Raw genomic sequence first — 20,157 nt, 5'->3', positions numbered from 1 at the left:
TTGGTCGAGAGCCGTGATTGACAGAAGTGCGAGCCTATGGGAGCGGCGGGCGGGGCAGCGCCCCCGGAAGCGGCGTGCGGCGGGGTGCCGTGGCCGGCGCGGCCATGGCGGGCGATGGGAATGCGTTTCACGCTCTGCTCCGCGCCGCTAACGCGCTCCTGCGGCAGCGCCGCTACCACGCCGCGCTCGCTGTCATCAAGGGCTTCCGTAACGGCGCCGTGTGAGTGCCGGGCCCGGGCGGCGGGGAGGCCGGGGGTGCTGTGGCGGGGTGCGCGGGAGGCGATTCCCTCACGTGCCGTTGGGGTGGTCTGAGCTGGGTTTAGGGTCCCCTTTGGGCCTGGCTCGCTGTGGTGAGTGTGCTCCTCTCCCTCCGGCTGAGCTCCCGGTTTGCTGTGCTGCCTTAAAAGTAATAGATATTTGGCTAAATAGCCTTTTTCGGCTGTTAGTAGCGTAGAAACACAATCGTTTCGTGGTATAAAACAAACTTTATGAAATATCCACCTTTGCAGTTATGGAGCCAAAATCCGTGCCCCGCATGCCCTGGTGATGACTTTCCTGTTCAAGAGTGGAAGGTATGAGCAAGTCTGCATTTCTGTGTTGCTGTTTAGAATGTTTTCATCTCAGCTGTTCGTTCTTCGTGTTTCCAGAGGGTTTAACAAGCAGAGGGACGCGTGAGCCATGGTTGAGCCTTGCCCTGATAGCGAAGCAGACGCAAATATATATAATTGGGGGAGTTAATCACTCATGGAATGGTTGATGAGAACCAGAGGACAGAAGGGGAATTAGCAGATGCCAACAACGTTCTGTACTGTGTTGAAACATGAAAACCCAGGCTATAGCAGTGCACATTGTGCCTTTCCCCCAGTGCCAGAGGTTTGCATTTAGCAAAAAATAAGTTTTAAAAGGGCTGTTTGAGCAATGAGAAAATTAAACACTGTCCACAGTCTAGGCAGGGCTGTGCTCTGATGAGTGAGCCAGAGCTGAGAGCATTTCTCCTCCTTCCCGAGACGTTCCTGGGATGCCCAGGCCATCAGTGTAGGTTGGGAGTGCAGTGACCAGGCTGAGTGAGTGTGGGCTCCTGCTTTCTCTCTCTCCTAACTGTCTGTTTCTTTCCCTCAGTTTAAGGGAGAAGCTGAAATCCATTGCCCAGGCCACGTACGCTCATTCCCGGAACCTGGCCTATTTTGTGTTCACCTACAAGGGGCTCCTGGCAGCGCAGTCCCGGCTGCAGGGGAAAAAAATCCCATTTCATTCTTTCCTTGCAGCCTGCATTGGGGGCTGGCTGGTGTTTGGTGACAACAATCCCATCAACAGCCAGGTAAAGGCACTTGCTGAAAGGTTCTTTGGTCAGGAAAAACAACAGGTGTGCCAGGAAGCAATTGGTGACACCTCTTTCTGGTGGTTCTGACCACAGAGCACTGCTCTTTTATCATACTCTCTGCACAAGTTGCTGTTTTGACAGCTCTGCATTCAAGTCCCAGGTGTGGTTGTGTGTCTCCATGAGCAGTGTGGGCAGTTGGGGTGCTGGAAGCCCAGGTTTGCCTCCAGAGCTGCACTGAGTTCGTAGGAAGGCAGTCGGGTGACCCAGAACTGCGGGGTTATCCCACCTGTCACCTGAGCTGTGGTCACTACCTGTGTGTTCCTGCTCTGGCCACTGCAGGGTTAAATTTTACCTGAAGTGTTGTGAGCGTAGACCTTCATCAGTTAGAGCTACACTCAACTGAAGTGGTTAAACTGACAAAAGCTGCTCAGGGGTGTTTGGTTTAAAGCTGGTTGTTGACACACAGTCACAAACCAAGGAGTAAAACACAGAGGCACAGCTTAATCCCAAGTGCTCGACTTAAGCCAGGCCTTCAGGCTGGTGTTAGGCTGTGTCCAGACTCCTGAGCTCACACCTGCTTGGCAGGACTGCTCTGTGTCTGTTCCATCAGCACCACCTGAGGTGGCATGAACTGGGCAAAGACAGAAGTTGTGCAACTGCACCGAAGCGTTGCACGAAGTGCAGCCTGGTGATTGCTAAATCAGAGCAGCAGGACTGAGGAGACACACATCCCCGTGGCTTTGCTGATAGGGGAGATTACAGCCTGTTTGCTTTGAAGTGGGGGAATTGTTCCCATCCCTGGCTGGATTGTCACTCCTGAGTCCCTGGAGCTGGCTGTGCTCCGTCCTCACCCCCTGCTCTCCGCGTTTCTCCTCCTGCAGATCATCATGTACCTGCTGTCCCGGATCCTGTTCGGATTGTCTCGGCTGGCCGTGGAGAAGGGCTACATCCCACAGCCCAAGCAGGATCCCTTCCCTCTCGTGGCTGCCCTGGTGTGGGGGACAGTGCTGTGGCTCTTTGAATACCACAGGGAGACTCTGCAGCCCTCCCTGCAGTCCTCCATGACCTACCTGTACGAGGACAGCGAGGTGTGGCACGACCTGTCTGACTTCCTCGTTTACAACAAAAGGACAGACAGCAAGTAGGTGCTTCACTCTAAAACACCTCAGAATGGGATGGGACCGCCCAGCAGCTGAGGGAAAAGGTTATTCTGTTGCTCTTGACCTGTGATTTTTTTAAAATGACCGTCTGTCAAGCAGAGTTGGTTCCTGTCTCCAGGCCAGAATGTTCTGATCAGTCTTTTGGCTCCTTTTAGAGCAAGCACACGCCCCACAGAAACTTGTTGCAATCTTTTTTAAGAGGCCTTATTTTCCCTGCAAGTGTGGCGTTGGGGTTTGTTCTTTAAAAACAAAATGTATTTGTAAAATGACAGCCTGACACTCGGTGGAGAGTATGGAAACGTGTTCTAGGGCTCATGTGAGTGTTTACAAGTGGTTTTTCCTGTGCTGCTGTGCTCACCGTGGTGTGATCAAGGGTGAAGGGAGTGAGGGACCTGCTGAGCTCTGGGAGCAGGGCCATCACTGCTTCATTGCTGTGGATGGCTGGAAACCCTGTTTAAGCTATTACAAGGACAGCTGTGTTCTCCTTGAGAGAGTTCCTCTGCAGTTTTCCCTCAGGGAGACAATAAAATGTGTGAGAGTAGAACTGTTAGGATTGTCTTGTACAAGCCTAGTAAATGAGGCTTGGAAAGATTATTTTTTGCTTGGTTTCTTTCCTGCACTTGGGCTGAAACTGTGCCTCTGCAAAATGCACTAATGAATACCCTGTAATTATTTTAAACTTGTTTGTAAAGCTTTTAAAAGCTGCTTGAACTAAATACCAAAAACAGTTACACAACTTGGGCTCCTCTAAACCAGGCCTCAGATGTCACGCTGGGGCCTTTGTGTGTCCAAGGGTGTCCAACATTTACCAAGCACTTTTATTTTGGTGGAGCATGGCAAAGGTTTCTCTGAGGTCCGGAATCTGCCCTCCACAGCAGTGCCACGTGTTGGCTGTCATCAGATCTGAATCTGATTTTGTACCTGTAGCTTGTGCAGGCTCATTGCTGAGCCAGGCTGAGGCAATGAATTAATTTATTAATTATCTCCCTCTCAAAAACACTGCTGAGCCCCAGGATAGGGCAGCACGCCCTGGGCTGTGGCAGAAGATTGACTAGGTAGCTGAGAAAGCACAAAAACTGCTTTAATTAATCAATTAATAAAGTCAAACTCCTAACAGTGCAAGGCACTCACCTGCACAGTTCACTCAATGATGTGCACTGAAATAATCCCTGCCACGCTGTTTGATGTGGTGATGTTCCCAAGAGAATCACTGAGTTCCCTTTTGGCTCAGTTGGGACTATTTGGTTCACTTCCCCTGCATCCACCTGCTTTTCCCTGACCTGCCCATGCCATTTCATAATCCTGCTGATACTCTCTTCAGCATCTGTTGAACTCTTCACCCTCCAGGCTCTGGCAGTTTCTGCTATTCAATGGTACAGCTGAAACAGTGCATTTAACTTCAGGGAGCTTCTGAGTAGAAAAAAATTCTCAATTTCTTTTCAAGTAATTTTTCCTTGTCCTCCTAAATGCCTTAATTGCTGTTGCTCATGTTCAGAGTGCTGCTTTGCTCTTTATTTTGGCACTTTCCTTTGTCCATGCAAATCCATGATTTACATGGTGCCCAAAAACCAAGATACTTCTTTGTCATAATAACTCTCTACTGTCCCTTTAACTTCTAATTTCATTGCTAACTTCTAATTAACTGCTGTTACAGTCTGGAGTGAATAATTGAATTGGAACATCCATCAGACCCCACGAAAGCTGTAAAATTAGGAATTTGGTTTGTTTTTTTTGGTTAAATATTTTTCTCTGTATAGAGAAGCATAAAGATTCAATACAGAAAAACTACTGAAGCTACAGGTGAGGTCTGATTCCTTTATAAACATCTTTATTTCCACCACTGCTGGATATTGGAAGCATCACAGTTTTTCTGTCAGAATCCTCAATATTGTTCCAAATAAGAGCATTGGTATTCTGCTAAAATTGCTGAATTCCTGCAGGCTTCGATGGGATTTCAGAAAGCTGACAGCTGTGCCTTGGGAACTGCTCCCTAAAACTACTAACCTCACAAATGCTTGACCATGTGTAATTATTGCAGCAAAAGAAGCTGTGAGCTGGGTGTCTCTGAGGAGGTTTTGATCTGTTCAATTTGTAGCTGGCATTTCTCTCTCTGAGAAAGGCTTGTGGTTCCCTCAGAGGTGGAATGATTTTCCTCTGCTGTGGCTGCTGGTGAGGCACTCCAGTGTCCGTGAGAAGGACAAGTGCCTCTCCTGACCTTCTCACACTGCGCTCTGTCCTCTCTAGAAAATAAATCCCAGCCAAACCCCAGTGTCTGGAATCAGCCTGGCAGCAGCGCCCATGACTTCTCCTTAGTTTCAAACGCCCTTTTCCTCTTGGGAACCTCTCAGTTTCTATGGAAGCCGTGCCTGAGCCTCCAGGCATCTGCAGTGGAGCTCCTGGGGGCAGCTGCCATGCCTGGCAGCCCAGCTCCTGGCGGGAGCGCAGCCCCTGGGGCTCTGCTGACGGTTGGTTTTCCCGCTGTGCCGGGGCAGCACGTTAAGCTGCAAGTCACTGCTTTCCCCAGGGAAGTAATTGGGGCAGCTCCTTCATGACATCAGCCCCCATGGCTGGTCCTGGGACCAGATAGCTGGGGATGAGCCCCTTCTGCTGCCAAGGTGTTGGAACAATGCAGGCGTGTAGTAGGGAAGTGAACTAGAAGTAATTCGTCTGAGTCAGACTTTTGGGATATGGAAGGGACACTCCCTGCCCTCCCCCAGGGCATTGTGTGGGGAATGGAGTGCCCTGTTTGGGTTCCCTTTTTATTAGCATTTAAAGCAACAGAAATAAAGAGACAGTTGGGGAGCCACCTGCCCATGGCCAAGTGCTTAAGGATCACAAAGAAGGGGCATTTTCTCTCCCCAGCCCTGACTGGTTTTGAATTTTAAGATGAGCACAGGGTTGTTTGTCTAGAGCAACTTTATTTTCCCTTGTTATTTTGTCCTTGACACCTGAGTGATGCTGAGTGTCTGAGAGGGGCAGAGTGTCTCAATCTTGGCTCAGTTGGTCTAAAGCGAGGATCACTGGATAAAATGGAAGTGTTGAAAATGATGTTTCTCCCTCAGATTTTAAGCCTCTCTTAGAGGTGGCTTTAAAGGTTAATGAATCGAACTGATCAAAAGTTTTCAGCAATCCTGAGCTTTTCAAGCAGACTGACTATCCTGGGCTATTAATCATTTATTTTATGAAGGAACAAAGCAGGCTCAGGGTTATTTACTGCCGCTGCCTGCTGCCCTGGCATACCCACTGTGCTTCCCTTCCCTTTGGAGGACAGCTTGTGTGCTGGGGCTGGCTCTGGGGATGGCTGGAGAACCCTTTCCGGGACAATTGCATTATTTAACAAAGGTGAAAATTAGACAGCTGCCTGACATTTGGGTTAGGGAAGGATTTCTGGGCTGTGTTTGATGCTGGCAGTGTAGGAGAGGATATTTCTGAAAGCAAAACCCGTGTTTGGCCATTCAGTGCTGCAGGGAAGGGCTCGAGGAGGCTGGGGCTGCTGGAAGGTGTGAGCCTGTGTCTGAGTGGGACAGTGGGATTTGTCCTGGCCACCATCCCTGTGTCTGTGCAATAACCAGAGAACTGGCCCTGTTCAGGGCATTTATCATAGAATTGTGGGATGGATCAGGTTGGATGGGACCTTAAAAACCATCCCACCCCCTGCCAAGGGCAGGGACACCTTCCACTATTCCAGGAGGCTCCAAGCCCTGTCCAGCCTGGCCTTGGACACTTCCAGGGATGGTGCAGCCACAGCTTCTCTGGGCACCCTGTGCTAGGATGGAGAGGGTGCAGAGGAGCTTTGATATTGGTGCTGTGAGACTTTCCTGTCCTGCTAGAGTAGGTCAAGCTCTGCTTTACACCGAGCTGGGTGTGGGTGGAAGGGCAGAGAGGATCCCTGGCTGCTGAAAGAGACCCAGAGCAGGGCCTCCCTGTGCAGAGTGAGCTCTGCAGCCAGCTGGGAGCTGCCATGGAGCAAGCAGAACCCTGAGCAGATCCCTCAGCCAGGAGGAACTGCTGGGACTCCAGCTCGTTTTCCCTGCGTCAGCACAAAGGTGACCTTTGGATAATACCCCGAGCTGTGAGCTGCTCCCTGTGTCAGGTTGTGTTTGTGTCCCTGGCTCGTGCCAGCCTGAAGCAGAATGTGTTTTCTGATGCTGCCTTTGAAACCCAACAGATAAGGCAGGAGGGAAAATAAGGCGTCATGTCTGTCTGCCACTGTTAATATTTTTGGGGTGTTAACCTTGAGTTTGCAACCGGTGTGTTCCTACCAGATTGGTGGAGGGAGGTAACTTTTTTCATGTCTCTGGTGATGAGGAGGGAGAAAAACAAACTAAAAGCTCTATAATACAGGTATTATTACCTCTGCTTTTGATATCTATTTTGTATTCATAATTACTGTGTAATCCAGGCCCTGATTTTCTAGCAGCATAGAATAAAGTAAAGAACATAAACTCAGGTAACTTATGTGACACTGATCAGAATGCTTGTGGAAATATCTTGGGCTTTGGGGTTTAAAACCAGAAAAAGGGGGCAGTGGGTTGTTGATGTGGCTCTGTCCACAATGAATTGCCTTCTCGCAGTTGTTATTTCTGTATAATCACTCTTTGGATATTACAATACTGTGCTTTCTCTAAAAATAAAAATCCTAATTTTTTGTCTTTTTTTACTGTCGTAATTTTTAAGCTAAAATCCGTGAAGCAGTGCTTGATTATTGCACGTGTGTAGTGCTGGCTGTAGAGAAGCCATGCACAAGGTGCAGTTTTGGCATGGCTTGGGCTCTGGTGTTACCAGCTTGGAAACAACAGCCAGTGCTGCTTTGACCCCACCATCAGATTTAATTCCTGCAGTGGTAAGGATGCCAGCTGCAGAAACAAATTGGCATGGCTGACACCCCTTTTTTTTCTTAATATGACAAATAGAGAAAATAAGGATGTATATGGATGGTTTTGCTGCCTCTTCCAAACTGAAAGTTCAGAGGGAATGTGCTGTAGAGGTGACTGCTGTGGTAGTGGGGATGAAGCAATTGCTGAGTGTCTATAAGGCCAAACCTCCTGCTTTGTAGCTGTTGGAATGCTGGGGTGTCCAGCCTGGGCCCATGAGAAGCCGAATTAACTCCTCCATACTGATGCCAGTCCTACCTTCAAGTGGTTTGTTTTTTTTTTTCTCCTCACAGAGTGTCATACTCTTGTCTGAGCCCTTGTTCTGCTGCAAGTGAAGCTCTGGGTGACCTGTAGGTTTTGTTCTGACAAAAGCAAAAGTGTTCCAACACTTCTTGCTACATTTTGGGTTCTCAGTGCCAGTGACCATGGTCTTAGTGCTGGGAAGTAAACCTGGACTGGCTGGAGACACTGAGGAGAGGTAGAAACTTAGAGCCTGGCATATTCCCAAATCACTCCTGAATAACCCCCAGGCTCTCCAGAAACACTTCAGCTTCTGCATTCTTCCATGGGGTTTGAGTGAAATGGAACAGCCCTGTGGAATGGAGTGGCTTTGTGTTTGTGCTGCTTTGGCTCAGAGGATGAGACAAGGCTGCCCTGGCTGGGTGTGAAGAGCAGAGCGGGCTCCGTGCCCGTCGCCTCCACTGAGAGACGCTGCATGGTGTGAGCTGTAAAAACAGATGCCAGCACAGGAGGGGAGGAGATGGCACTGCTGAGTCTGTTGTGCCCAGCATCCAAAAGAGGAGCTGACCTGGTGTCCTGCGAGAGGAAGGGCTGTGTAAGCTCCTGTAAAAGATGTAAGGGAACTGGCACTGCCCGGATTTTGGGACTGGGATCTGAGAGGAGATCTAAACCAGGGCTGCTCCCTTCTGCCACAAGCCAGCTTTAGGCACTCAGTTTGTGTTTCCAGAAAATTGCTTTGGTTTGCACAGAACAACAGGGATGGCTGAGGTGGCAGAGGTAAGGGACTGTAGGGTCAGCAGAACCAGGGCTTTCCCCAGCTGCCTGTCCCCAGCACAGGAAGATGGTGCCTCACTGCCAACTCACCACCTTGTGAACAAATCAGTGAACTGGGAACAGGAGCCTTGGCAGGAGAGCCCGGGGAAGTCCTGCTCCCGTTCATGCCCTGTGCGCACTCCGTGTGGGACGTGCTGGGGCAGGACCGACTGCGCTGACAGGGACAGTGGATGTGCTCCTGGGACACGCACCTGCTGCCTTATCTGAGCACAGCGGGGCGGGTTTGCGTCCTGCCAGCTCTCCTCCCGCCCTGCTCCCGCTGCCGGGTGATTTTCCAGCTCTGGCTCCACCTGCACACTTTTCCCAGCTGACACCCCTTGCCCTGAGTCTATCCCGCCGTGCCAAACCCACCCAAAATCTAAATCCTGCCGGGGCACAAAGCGTCTGAAGAGCCTTCCTGCTCCTCTGCGGGACGGAGCGGGGCCGTGCAGACAGGATTGTATCTGGGAGCGGCACCTGCCAGCCAGCTAATCTTGGGAGCACGTCTGCACTCCTTAGCAGGGCCGGGGGGAGGCTGCAGCTGTGCAGGAGACAGGATTCATCTGCTCCCCCTCATCCCCATGCAAGGAAAGCCCCTGCCCGCCCTTCTCCCGGCAGCGTTTGCCTTTCATTTGTCTCCACAGCCGCCCCTTTTCGGCTGAAAGCCTCGGAGGAGCGGCAGCGCAGCCTCCGGGAGAGGGGGCAGAGCCTGCTCCCCACGAAAAGCTCCTGCATGAATTAGGGGGGGTGAGCCCAGCCTTTGTGAGCCGAGCGGGAGCAGCTGGTGCAGCAGCTGTGTCCCAAGCCCTGCCTCATCCCAGGAAGCGCCGGGCTGAGGCTCCCCAGGGACGGGGAGAGCACCGCCGGCCATGCCGGCTGCTGGGGCTGCCTTTTCCCCCCTCCCCAGATGGGAGAAGCATTAACTGTGTGCAAACATCTGCTCTAACTGTTGCTTGTGCTTCGCGGTAATGATGATATTGCAGTAGAAGGGCTCTGGAGAGTGGGGCCTGGAATATTAGAAGGGCCAAGTGTTAATTAACTGTATTAATTTCCTTTAAGCGAGGCAGCGTTTCTCTTTGCTCTCTGCCGATGAAGAAATGAGGCGCGGCGAGTTGATTTGATTGGTCACGGCCATGCACCATGTTACTGCTGTATTTAAGGATGGAGGGATCCAGGGAAATCATGGCCCTGCTCTGCGTCGGCCGTCCCCAGGGGAATTGCAGCCGCTGCCAAAGTATCCAGCATAAAATCCTTTAAAGCCAGAAACCTGTTAGGCCAGCACTGGGGCACTGCATGTCAGGATCTGCTGCGCGGCAGAGGAGTTAACTCATCCCTCATCCCAGCTGCATCCCACGCACTGCTGGGATAAACAGCCCATCGCCTGCATCCCGGGCAGGTCAGGGTTGGCAGCGGGGCCGGGGCAGGAGCCAGCGCTGGCTCACAGCCCTGCCTGGCAGCAGCACGGGGCTGGGGCCACTGTGCTCGACCCCCGGGGACACGGGGGGCACGGAGGGGTGGAACCCTGGGCTCGGCTCAGCGGGGGTTTGCATGCCTGGATCAGACCCTGCTCCACACTTTTCTCACGAGCTTCCCCACGGCTGGGCCCTGCAAAAGGCCTAATCTTTAAATGCTTTTTCAATTTTTTTTTTTTTTTTTTAATTAACAGGATGTACTTTTTCCTTTTTAATTTTGCTTCCTCATGCAGTAGGAGGTTATCGGTGCCCTGCAGGCAGGAGATAACTGGTGCTGGGAGCCGCACCAGTGCCTCGTGGGTGGACGCCCATCTCCCTCAGCACATGGGGCCACTCCCAGCTCCGTCTGCCGTCCCTGTGTCCCTGCGTCTCCCCAGGCGCACGGTCCGTGGCCGGAGATAGCGCCCGGCACGGTCAAGTGCAGGTTGTGCTCCCGACAGAGCTTTTCCTCTGCCCTATAAGGGGTTATCAGCCAGTGGTGAAGGAGCTGCCGAGATCCGCAGCTGTTCGGTGTTTGGAAACACCGAATGCCGTGAATCATCCGCACACGGTGGAGCAGATTGCAGCATCCCAATCTTTCCCTGTGCGCTGGACTCCTGCAGCAGCGGCTGAGCCTGAAGCCTCCAGCCTTGTCCGACGCCCTCATCCATGGTCTTGGGGTGCTTTGAACAGGGGAGATGGACAACCCTGAACTGATCCCTTCATCGCTCCAACCCTTTTAGACAGAAATCCTGCAGACACCTTGCCCGGCAGTGCAGGAGAGCCCCTGCCCCAGCACGGCTGGGCACCCATTGATATCCCCTAAAGCAAGACGTTCCCGCGGGGGGTGACACGGGCCTGGGCCAGGCTGGGCTTGTTGTCACCAGGGGAGCAGCCTGGAACACCCCGCAGAGCCCAAAGCCACTCTTTTCCCCACGAGTGACACCCGTGGACGGGCGGAGTCCGCAGGGCAGGGGAGCGATATGAACTTTGCTCGTGGGTGGGGGCCGCTGTCCTCCGGGGCCATCCGGAGCGGGGAGCAGCCGCGCCCGCAGCCGGAAGCCCATCACCCTGCGGGGCTGAGCCGGGCCGGGACCGGCGCTGCCTGAGGCTTAAGATCCCCACGGGTGGGCGAACCGGGAACCGGGGCCGGCCCGGAGCGAGGAATGCGCGGCGCACACAGGACGGGGACACCCCGAGGGGGACACAGAGACGGGAGGGGACACCCCTGGGGGGGACGACACGGGGACACAAACAGGGACACGGGAGGGGACACCCCTATGGGGGGCACAGACACACGGGAGGGGACACCCGGGGGGGGGGACACACGCAGCGCCTGCCGCACCCACGCGGCGCCCCCGCCGCGTCCCCGAGCGGCGCTCCCATTGGCCGCCGCCCCGGCGCGGCGCCGCCGATTGGCCGCCTGTCAGCGCGGCTCCCCGCCCGCCAATGGCCGCGCGGCACCGCCCACCGCCCCGCGGGCCTCGGCCAATGGCGGCGCGCCCTCGCCTCCCCGCCGCGGCGGGCGCAGCCAATGGGCGAGCGGCTGGGCGGCTCGCGCCGCTTTTCGCGGCAAAAAGGATTTGGCGCGCAAAGGCGCGCGGGGCCGGCGCGCCGAACAATCCGGCGGCGGGCGCGGAGCGGAGCCGAGCCGGAGCCGGAGCGCAGCGGCCCCGCGCCCGCCATGGGCCGCACCCCCGTCCGCGCCCTGCCCGCCGCGCCGCCCGCCGCACCGGCGGTACCGGCTGCCATGTGAGCCATGGCGGCGGCGGGCGGCGCGGCGGGGCTGGCGGCGCTGCTTGGCAGCGCCTCCCCGCACCTCCTGATCGTCTCCGCCGCCGCCGAGGAGCCCGCGGGTGGCGGCCACCCCGATACCGACCTCCTGCTCTTCGCCACGCCGCAGCCAGCCCGCCCCGGCGCCGCGCCCAGACGGCCCTCGCTGGGCCGCCCGCCGGTAACCCCCGCGGGTGGGATGGGGAGGGGCCGGGCGGGGGCTCCGGGTCCGGCGGGGCCGCGCTGCGTTCCGGGCTGGGCAGTATTAGGCTTCGTCGAACCGGCCGTGTACCGACCGGGCCGTATACCCGACCGGGCTACACCGAGCCGGGCTGTTCAATGGGCCCGGCTGGAGACCGGGCCGTGCTGTGTGGCGAGCCGTGCCGTATACCAGACAGGGCTCCATACCGGGCAGGGCCGTGCTGCTCCGTGCTGTGCCATACGCTGTGCCGTGCCCCGCTCCGTGTCAGCCCGTGTCCGGAGCACCCGGCTGTGCCAGGCTGTACGGCCGGGCCGTGCCACGCAGCACCTGCCGGGCCGGCCCTGCCCCGCCGCCGCTCCGGAAGCCGCAGGCCCGGGCGCCGGGCCGGGCTTTGCCTCCCCACCCACGGCCCACGCCGGCTTTGCGGCGCTCCCCGCAGCGTGGCAGGGCCCCCGCAGCTGGGACAGCCCCCCATCCCCGCCGGTGTGTGTGACAGCTGCTGTCAACCCCTTCCTGCCGGGATCTGGGGTGTCTGTACCCTGCAGTGCTGTGCGGGGCTCCTCACAGAAACCCTCCATCAGCAGTGGGGCCCTGGGGGTGGCTGTCCCTCTGCTGACCCCGTCCCTTGCAGGTGAAGAGGAAGCTGAACTTGGAGACGGATCACCAGTACATAGCGGAGAGTTTGCCAGTGGGCCGGGGCAAGGCCAGGAACCCTGCTAAAGGTATCAGCTCCACTCCCCCTGGCCCCCCTTGCCAGCCCACCTCAGAGCAGAGGTCCAGCAGCCCCACGTTGCTCCCACAGGCTCATCCCTGGTAGGTTCTTCCAGTCCCTTTGTGTCGGTTTGGATGGGCTGTCCCTGGGGCTGGCCGGCCTCTGTCCGCTCTCCGCACTCACTGCTGTGCCCTGTGCTGGTGGCACGGTTGTCCTGCCCATCTGGGCACCGTGCTGGCTCTGTCCCTCCCTGTGGGATGGAGCTGTAGGTGCCAGCATGGTGTCAGTGCGGTGTCCCGGGTGGACCCGCTGTTATCTCCCCCCGAGCCCTGCCTGGCACTCGCTGTTTCAGATGTGGTCACAACGGAGCACAGGTGTCACAGCCTGTGCCAGCTGCTGCAACATCCTTACTACTGGGGATTTGGGCAGCTCACCCCATTGCCCTGAGAAAACACACTGGGTTTGGGGTGCCAGTCCTGCTCACTAGTCCACAAACCATCTGCGAGCATGGCAGGAGTTTTGTGACCTTTCAGCTCCAGCTCTGGGTTTCTCTTGTGTTTAAATGACATTTGTCCTCCACTTCTGGCAGGGGCAAAGTCTCCTGGAGAGAAGTCCCGCTATGAAACCTCCCTGAACCTCACCACCAAGCGCTTCCTGGAGCTGCTGAGCCAGTCCCCAGATGGGGTGGTGGATCTCAACTGGGCGGCCGAGGTCCTGAAGGTGCAGAAGAGGCGCATCTACGACATCACCAATGTCCTGGAGGGCATACAGCTCATCACCAAGAAGTCCAAGAACCACATCCAGTGGCTGTATGTCCCCTGGCTCATGGGGCTGTGCCTGGCTGTTCCCTGGGGTGGGGGAGCTCTCTGGGCCAGACTGGGTGGAGGAGGATCTTAATTGGGTGGAGAATTTTGGGGCAGGATCACCAAAGCTCCTGCTGCAGACCAAGTGGTGGCCCTATGTGGGGAGGGCTGTGCTCAGTGGCAGGAGGCTCCTGAGCAGTGCTGGTATCACCTGCGAGTCCCTCTGCGGCTCCCCAAGTCATCCAGGGGAGTGGGGGGCTGCATCCAGCTTTTTGGGGAGCAGTTTGCTTGCCGAGCCGGTTCCCTGGGTGCGGGGTGTGGGGTGTGGCCTGGCCTCGGGGGGCAGGGGAAGTTGTGGGGTCGGCCCCTGATGGACACGGTGCTCCCCAGGGGCAGCCAGGCCACCGTGGGAGCGCCAGGCCGGCACTGGCTGCTGGAGAAGGAGCTGCGGGAGCTGCAGGCGGCCGAGCGGCAGCTGGATGACCTCATCCAGATGTGCACGGTGCAGCTGCGCCTGCTCACCGAGGACCCCGCCAACCAGCAATATCCTTTGGTCCTGGGGTGGGGCTGGCTGGGTGGTGGCTGTGGTTGAGCCCCGGTGTCACAAGGCAGGATGTTTCTCAGCCCACATCCCCGTGTCCCTTCCTTGACGCGCCCCACCGCAGCCTACGTGACCTGCCAGGACCTCCGCAGCATTGTGGACCCCGCGGAGCAAATGGTGATGGTTATCAAAGCCCCCCCAGAGACCCAGCTGCAGGTCTCAGACCCAGCGGAGGTGAGTCGGGGCCGCGCCCTGCTCCTCCCCTGCGCAGCCCGGTGCTCCCCGGGCACCCCTGTGACGCCTCGTGTCGCTCCTGTCCCTTCCCAGGCCTTCCAGGTCTCCGTGCGAAGCACTCAGGGCCCCATCGATGTGTTCCTCTGCCCCGAGGACAGCTCGGGGGTCTGCAGCCCCGTCAAGAGCCCCTTCAAAGCCCCTGCAGAGGACTCTTCTCCCAGCCATTCACAGCCCAGAGCCTCTCTGCTCCTGCATCCCGCCCAGGATGTGAACATGCCGCTGCTGCCCGCAGAGCAAGGTGGGGCTGGGGACGTGAGGGAGCTGGCGGGATGTCACAGCGTTGGCACAAGCAAAGAGCTGGCATGATGCTTGGGCGCCCCAGCAAGGCAGGGAGGTGGGAAGGCAGGATCTCCATTGCCAAAAAAGCTTTTTTTGGGGTTTATTTGGAGAGTACTGTGGGATTTACAGCTGCTTTTCGCCCCCACAGAAGCGCTGCTGCCAGGGCCGAGCGTGCTGCCCGGCAAGAGCCCGGAGGAGGAGGAGGTGAGCCTGTCTCCACTGGCCTCCATGGACATCCTGCTGGAGCAGAGCAGGGAGGACTTGGCGGGCTTCTTGGCCGATGAGTTCATCAACCTGTCGCCGCCGCAGGCACAGGACTATCACTTTGGGCTGGAGGAGGGCGAGGGCATCAGCGAGCTCTTCGACTGCAACTTTGGGGACTTCACCCCCTTGGACTTCTGAAGCTGTTCCTGCCCGGGTGCTCAGGGGAGCTGCCAGGGGAGGGGCAGCCCTGGCAGGGCGGGCAGGGCAGGGCAGCCCAGCCCCTCTGGCTCCAGTGCCCGCTGTTCCTCCCCCATCCCTTTTTGCAATATTTTCTCCTTATCCCTCCAGCCCCCCCAAGCCCGGCGGGGGCCAGTGGCATCCCCAGCTCCAGCCCCACAAGGAGGATGCCAGGGTGGGGTTCCCATCTCGGGGGATCCCCCTACAGGGCCTGGTCAGGGGGAACTGCCCAGGGCAGAGCCGCTGCCCCCCAGGAGCCCGTTCCAGAGCTTTAAGCAGTCCTGTGTATAGATTAATGATTTGATTAATTTATTTTTGTCCCCTGGGGACAGCGTTTCATTTCTGTGGGGGTTTGGGGAGGCTGTACAGCAGAGTGGGGGGGTGCTGAGAGTTTTTGTTGTGCCGGGAGGGGGTGGTGGAGATGTGGGGGGTGCTGGGCCCGGGCTGTCCCCCTGCGGGGGGGGCTGCCCACAGCCTGGCTGAGCGTGGGGTATTTATTTATTATTTATGCCGCGTGGAGCTCTCCCAGGACACGGAGGGAGCAGGAGGACGGTGCTGGTGCTGGTGGGACACAGAGGGTGCCACCAGGGTCTCACCAGCACCTCCTGGCTTTGCTTGTGTCCCAAACGGGGCACGGCTGTGGCAGGTGGCTGCGGGAGCGGGGACGGGGCTGGATGGGGCTGGTGGCCCTGGGACCGTGTGCGTGTCCCCTCGGGGGACACACGGGTGTCCAGGGGGAGCATCTGCAGGTGAGCACCCAACGCTGTCTCCAGGCTTTCCTTCCCCTCCCTGTGCAGCCGTTCAGCCTTTTGTCTCTGGCTCCCCATCCCCAGGCCACTGGGGCGGGGAGAGGAGGGGAGGGGGCTCCTGGGGTCCCCTGGGCCGAGCTGGAGACGCACTTTCACTTTTACTGCCATTTAACGAGCTTGTGTTCCTCTGAGCTTTGTGTTTAATAAAGGTTTCTACTGACTCTGTCCTTCGGCTCTGCTTGGGTGCCTGGGGCTGTGAGGGGTGGCGGGGACATCAGCTGAGAAACCAAGAGGTTTGGTGGGGGTATCTTGTGGTCTGTCTTCCACTGTGAACTTGAAATACGTGACCAGGTATTTCTGTACCTGGGCCTGCAAGAGGTGCTTCAGTCCTTGGCCGCACAGAGGGTGGGATGTGGGGCTGATCTGTCCTCCCTGCTCCTCCAAGGAGGCTGTGCTGCAGGAGGATGGGGTCATGGGTCTGGATGGGGTTTGCTCCTGTCCCCACTTGGCTCCTCTCCTGCCTGGTCCCCTCCCTGCCTTTCCCATGCTTTTGGAGCAGCATTTTCCTGGCCGTGGCTGCAGCACGGGCCTCATGTGAAGTCATCCACTGAGTTCCCAGCTTTCCCCGTTCAGCCCAGCTCTCGGTGCAGCCTCAAGGCACCTGCTGGCACCAGTTTCTGGCCCGAAGTTCGAGGTCCCCGTGTCCTTGCTGGCTGGGGCGGCGCTGTCTGCCAGCAGCAGCCCTGACCCTGAGTGCCCGACTCCCTCTGCAGCACACCAGCACAGAGGGACACTGGGGACCCCCAGGGAGGGATGCTCGGAGTTGCCAGGGACTCCCCAGCAGCCGGCATGGGGCTGAGCAGGGCTGTGGCCACTGCCCCAGTGGCAGCCAGGGGCGGGCTTCTTCCTGCCCGTGTTTGTGCACTTTCCCCCCTCCTCCTGCCCAGCCTCCGGCCTGGTTTTCCTTTAAACAGCCTGATAAATATTTCACCCTGACCACCTTGTGTAAACTCACCGTGCTCCTGCACGGGCAGGGAACGGGATCCCAGGCTCAGGACGGGCTGCTGGTGGGTGCTGGGTGGCACAGAGAGCCCATCACCGCTGCCTGGCCTCCTGCCTGCATCCTTGTGCCTCCATTCCCAGCCCTGAGGCAGTCCCTGGCTGGCTGTGCTGCCCCTGGGTTGTTCTTACAGCCGCACACGTGTGGGGTGCCAAAGCCCACGGCTCAGCTCCGGGCAGCGTTCCCTTTCCCGGCTTTCCCAAAAGCACGGCACCAGGGCCAGCCGGGGCAGTGTCACACACAGGCTGTCGGGGTGACCCCTGCGCCTGCTGCTTGTCATGCTGTCACCCTTCGACGGGGCTTTTTCAGACAATGCCCCTGGAACAGCATTCCTGCTGCTCCAGTCCAAGGGACTGCAGCCCCACCGTGCCAGGGCAGGACAGGGAGCGGGTGGGAGGGCACGGACCTGCTGTGCCCTCCGTCACAGGGTCGTGTTTGTCACCTGAGGTGGCAGGTGCTGGGGGTTGGATGAGTTACTGCAGGGTGCCCAGCCATATGCCAGCTCCTCATCCATCCCTCCTCCTCTCCTCTGCTTAGTTCCCTCCTGATGGGTGGGGATGGTGATCTGCAGTGCTGCCAAAGGGGAGAGACCCCGGCACAGGGAATGGTTTTTGTGGGAGCCAGGAGGCACAGGGAGAGGGGAGAGAACTCACACTGACATCCCGAGCTCCACAGGGCTGTTCCCACAGCCAGCCACCCCCAGCAGCAACACAGCTCTGCCTCTCTCCCCTGAGCAAAGGCAAACCTCTCTGATGGCATCACCATCACATTGCCCTCACAGGAACCCTCCTGGGACACGGAACCCTCGGGACTCCCAATGCCTGTGGAAGCAGGGACAGGGCTGTGTCCCACTGTGGCAGCACAGCCCATCCCTGGGGGCCGCATTGGCAGCTCCACGTGAGCCACAGCGCCGTAAAAATAACCACTCTGCCTCCCAGGATGATTCATGATGCAGCTGAAGGGCTTCCCTCCTGCTATTTTGGATCTCTGGAGAGGAAGCTGATGGTTGCTGCTTTAGAAGAGCACATGGCAGCGATGGGAAGTGGCCCCAGGCACTGCCTGGTTTTATTTATCTGCCCCAAAGATGCTTTCCTGTGTCAGGTGAAGGCAGCAGGGTCAGGAGATGGGCACCTTGCACACATCCTGCCTGCTCCAGGCTCTCAGCTCTCATTCCCAGGCAGTGTGACCCCCAAGGGACTGTGTCCATCCAGCCCTGGGGTGCCGTCAGGCTGCAGTGGTGACTCCATGGGAAATGCTGTGCAGGGTCTGGCCACGGTGCTGAGCCCGGGCAGCCCTGGGATCTCCTGTCCCTGTGCTGTAGGGTTGGGATCTGGGGGAGTCAGGAGAGCTCCACAGCGGGATGAGCTCCAGGACAGGCCGGCAGTGGCTTTAGGTGACCCCATAAGGGGTTTGTACCTTTGACCTAATCCCCCTCAGAGGGCCTATAGGGGTTTGGGGTCTCTATAGGCAGGGCTTGGGGCCCCACCTCTGCATCCCACCCCACATTTCCCTATTTCCACTTCCAGAAATCTCTCCTCTTTCCTCCACGATGAATGAACTTAGGGAGGTGAAGAGCAGCATGGTTTATTTCTGGGATGCTGTTGAGTGGGTGCTTCCTGTAATTCCACCTGCTGAGGTGCTGGGGAGCAGAGCAGAGCCCTGGTGTCCCCTGCAGCTGGGGCCATGTCCCCCTCCCCTGCCATGGCTTTCTGGAAGCACCCGTGGAAGTTGGGAGCACCTCGTACCTCCTGCCATCAGCAGGTTTGTCCTAAATTCATCCTCCCTCTCAGGCTGCTCATGCTGATTCCGAGGGATGCCACTGGGCACCAAGCATGGATTTTTGGAGCAGATGGGAGTGTGGGAAGCTCTTCCAAGGGGGGGATTTTGATCCATAACAGAGCCTCAGCATCACCCAAGCCCCTTCCATGCTCCCTGGCAAGGTGACTCCCCCATCCCTGCTGCACCCCTTGCCTGTGTTTTGTTCCTGCTCCCATTTCAGTTGGATTTGATAATGGCCACGCTCAACAGCTCCAGCCCTTGGACCTCTCTGCCTCCCTGGGGACAGCCCCGTGCCAAGTACAGTGGGTGCACGTGCGCCCTGAAGCTCTTGGATGCTCCTGCCGGGGCCCAGGTGCACTTTTTCCACCTCTTTTGCCTTGCACACAACTGGAACAGCTGGGAGATGGTAAAAATAGCTGTGATGCCGTGGGCTCAGCTTGGAGCACGTTATCCCCAGGGAGCAGGAGGTGGGTGAGCTCCACGTGCCGCAGCTCGGTCACGTTGGGGTGGGGAAGGAGCTTGGATCAGAGACTTGGCTTTAGCAGAGCTGAGCTCAGCAATCAGGGTGTCCTGGAGAGCTCCGTGTGAAAGTGGAGTTGGTGCTGAGCGACTCAAAGCCTGACCTGAGGTTTTGCAAAATCCGAGCAAAACTGGTTCATGCCCCATTCTCAGTACGAGAAATCCTGGAATGCAGGCACAAGCCCCTAAATGCCTGTGCCAGGCAAGGGATGGGGACAGCTCCTCCTCCTCCTCATCATCATCATCATCTCCCCCAGCCTGCTGGGGCAGGGGGTGGTTTCACATCTCTGGAGGTACCAGGGTCCTGGCGTGTTGCTCCAGAGGGAAGCAGCACGGAGCAAAGGCTGCCTGCACTGCAGGCACGGAGGAGCCGGCACCACCTGGAATTCATGTGGAACCACTCTGGGTGTCAGGGGACCGCTTCAGGGCCACCAAAACTGCGGTGGGACCACCTGTGGTCAAACCACCTGGGCCAAATGAGGAACCCAGGACTTTCCCAGTACCAACAGTGTCCATGCTGGGAACACCTCTAGTCAAACTGGGACCAGCTGGGGCCACAGTGGGACAACCAGGGCCATGCTAGGGCCAGCCATGACCACACTATGACCACCCATGGTCAAACTGGGGCAGCCCCAGGGCCAGCTGAGGCAACCAGGGCTACCCCGGGCCCAAGAGAGATCACATTGGGACTACTCACAGTTCAACTGGGACAGATTGGGACCACATTGGTGTGAGCAGGGCTACAGTGAGGCCAACAGCAGCCATGCTGGGACCACCCTCAGTCAAACTGGGACCACTTGGGGCCTCACTTAGGGCACCCGGGGCTACGGCGGTGTCAACAATGACCACACTGGGACCATCCATCACCGGACTAGAGCCACCCTAGGGCCAGCTGAGACACCCAGCGCTACTGCGGGGCCAACAGCGAGCACACTGACCACCCATGGCCACACTGGGATCAGCTGGGGCAACCAGGGCTACTGTGGAGCCGGCACTGAGACCTACGGCCACACTGGGACACTGAGGGATGGGCACACACACACAGAGCACCAGTGGCAGCACGCCGGGCTGGACCGGGCACAACCGGGACCACCCCGGCGGCGAGCGGGCACCGGGACCCAGCGCGGCCCCGCCCCTCTCCCCTCC

The 20,157-nt window shown here is 57.7% G+C and overlaps 2 protein-coding genes across 2 annotated transcripts; both read left to right on the top strand.

Annotated features, from left to right (window-relative positions):
* Positions 1 to 80: 80 nt before the first annotated feature.
* Positions 81 to 7,129, top strand: PXMP4 (peroxisomal membrane protein 4). Its single transcript, XM_040080061.2, has 4 exons — positions 81 to 220; positions 510 to 572; positions 1,120 to 1,318; positions 2,203 to 7,129. Exons 1-4 carry the CDS (start codon positions 105 to 107, stop codon positions 2,464 to 2,466), a joined length of 642 nt encoding a protein of 213 aa, XP_039935995.1. The 5' UTR covers positions 81 to 104; the 3' UTR covers positions 2,467 to 7,129.
* A 4,295-nt stretch (positions 7,130 to 11,424) lies between these two features.
* Positions 11,425 to 15,270, top strand: E2F1 (E2F transcription factor 1). The gene is made up of 7 exons (XM_040080060.2): positions 11,425 to 11,813; positions 12,466 to 12,556; positions 13,136 to 13,355; positions 13,740 to 13,892; positions 14,010 to 14,124; positions 14,218 to 14,422; positions 14,612 to 15,270. Exons 1-7 carry the CDS (start codon positions 11,619 to 11,621, stop codon positions 14,863 to 14,865), a joined length of 1,233 nt encoding a protein of 410 aa, XP_039935994.1. The 5' UTR covers positions 11,425 to 11,618; the 3' UTR covers positions 14,866 to 15,270.
* The last annotated feature ends 4,887 nt before the right edge of the window (positions 15,271 to 20,157 follow it).

The sequence above is a fragment of the Hirundo rustica genome, chromosome 16 (assembly GCF_015227805.2).
Source record: "Hirundo rustica isolate bHirRus1 chromosome 16, bHirRus1.pri.v3, whole genome shotgun sequence".
Taxonomy (NCBI): Eukaryota; Metazoa; Chordata; class Aves; order Passeriformes; family Hirundinidae; genus Hirundo; species Hirundo rustica.
This window is presented reverse-complemented; position numbering and strand designations above follow the sequence as displayed.

Bases quoted from the DNA above. Each gene is read 5' to 3' on its own strand.
- PXMP4 (XM_040080061.2), top strand. From the start codon at position 105: ATGGCGGGCGATGGGAATGCGTTTCACGCTCTGCTCCGCGCCGCTAAC. The intron at 221-509 runs GTGAGTGCCGGG...CCACCTTTGCAG, and splicing joins GGCTTCCGTAACGGCGCCGT to TTATGGAGCCAAAATCCGTG. The intron at 573-1,119 runs GTATGAGCAAGT...TCTTTCCCTCAG, and splicing joins TTCCTGTTCAAGAGTGGAAG to TTTAAGGGAGAAGCTGAAAT.
- E2F1 (XM_040080060.2), top strand. From the start codon at position 11,619: ATGGCGGCGGCGGGCGGCGCGGCGGGGCTGGCGGCGCTGCTTGGCAGC. The intron at 11,814-12,465 runs GTAACCCCCGCG...CGTCCCTTGCAG, and splicing joins CCTCGCTGGGCCGCCCGCCG to GTGAAGAGGAAGCTGAACTT. The intron at 14,125-14,217 runs GTGAGTCGGGGC...GTCCCTTCCCAG, and splicing joins AGGTCTCAGACCCAGCGGAG to GCCTTCCAGGTCTCCGTGCG.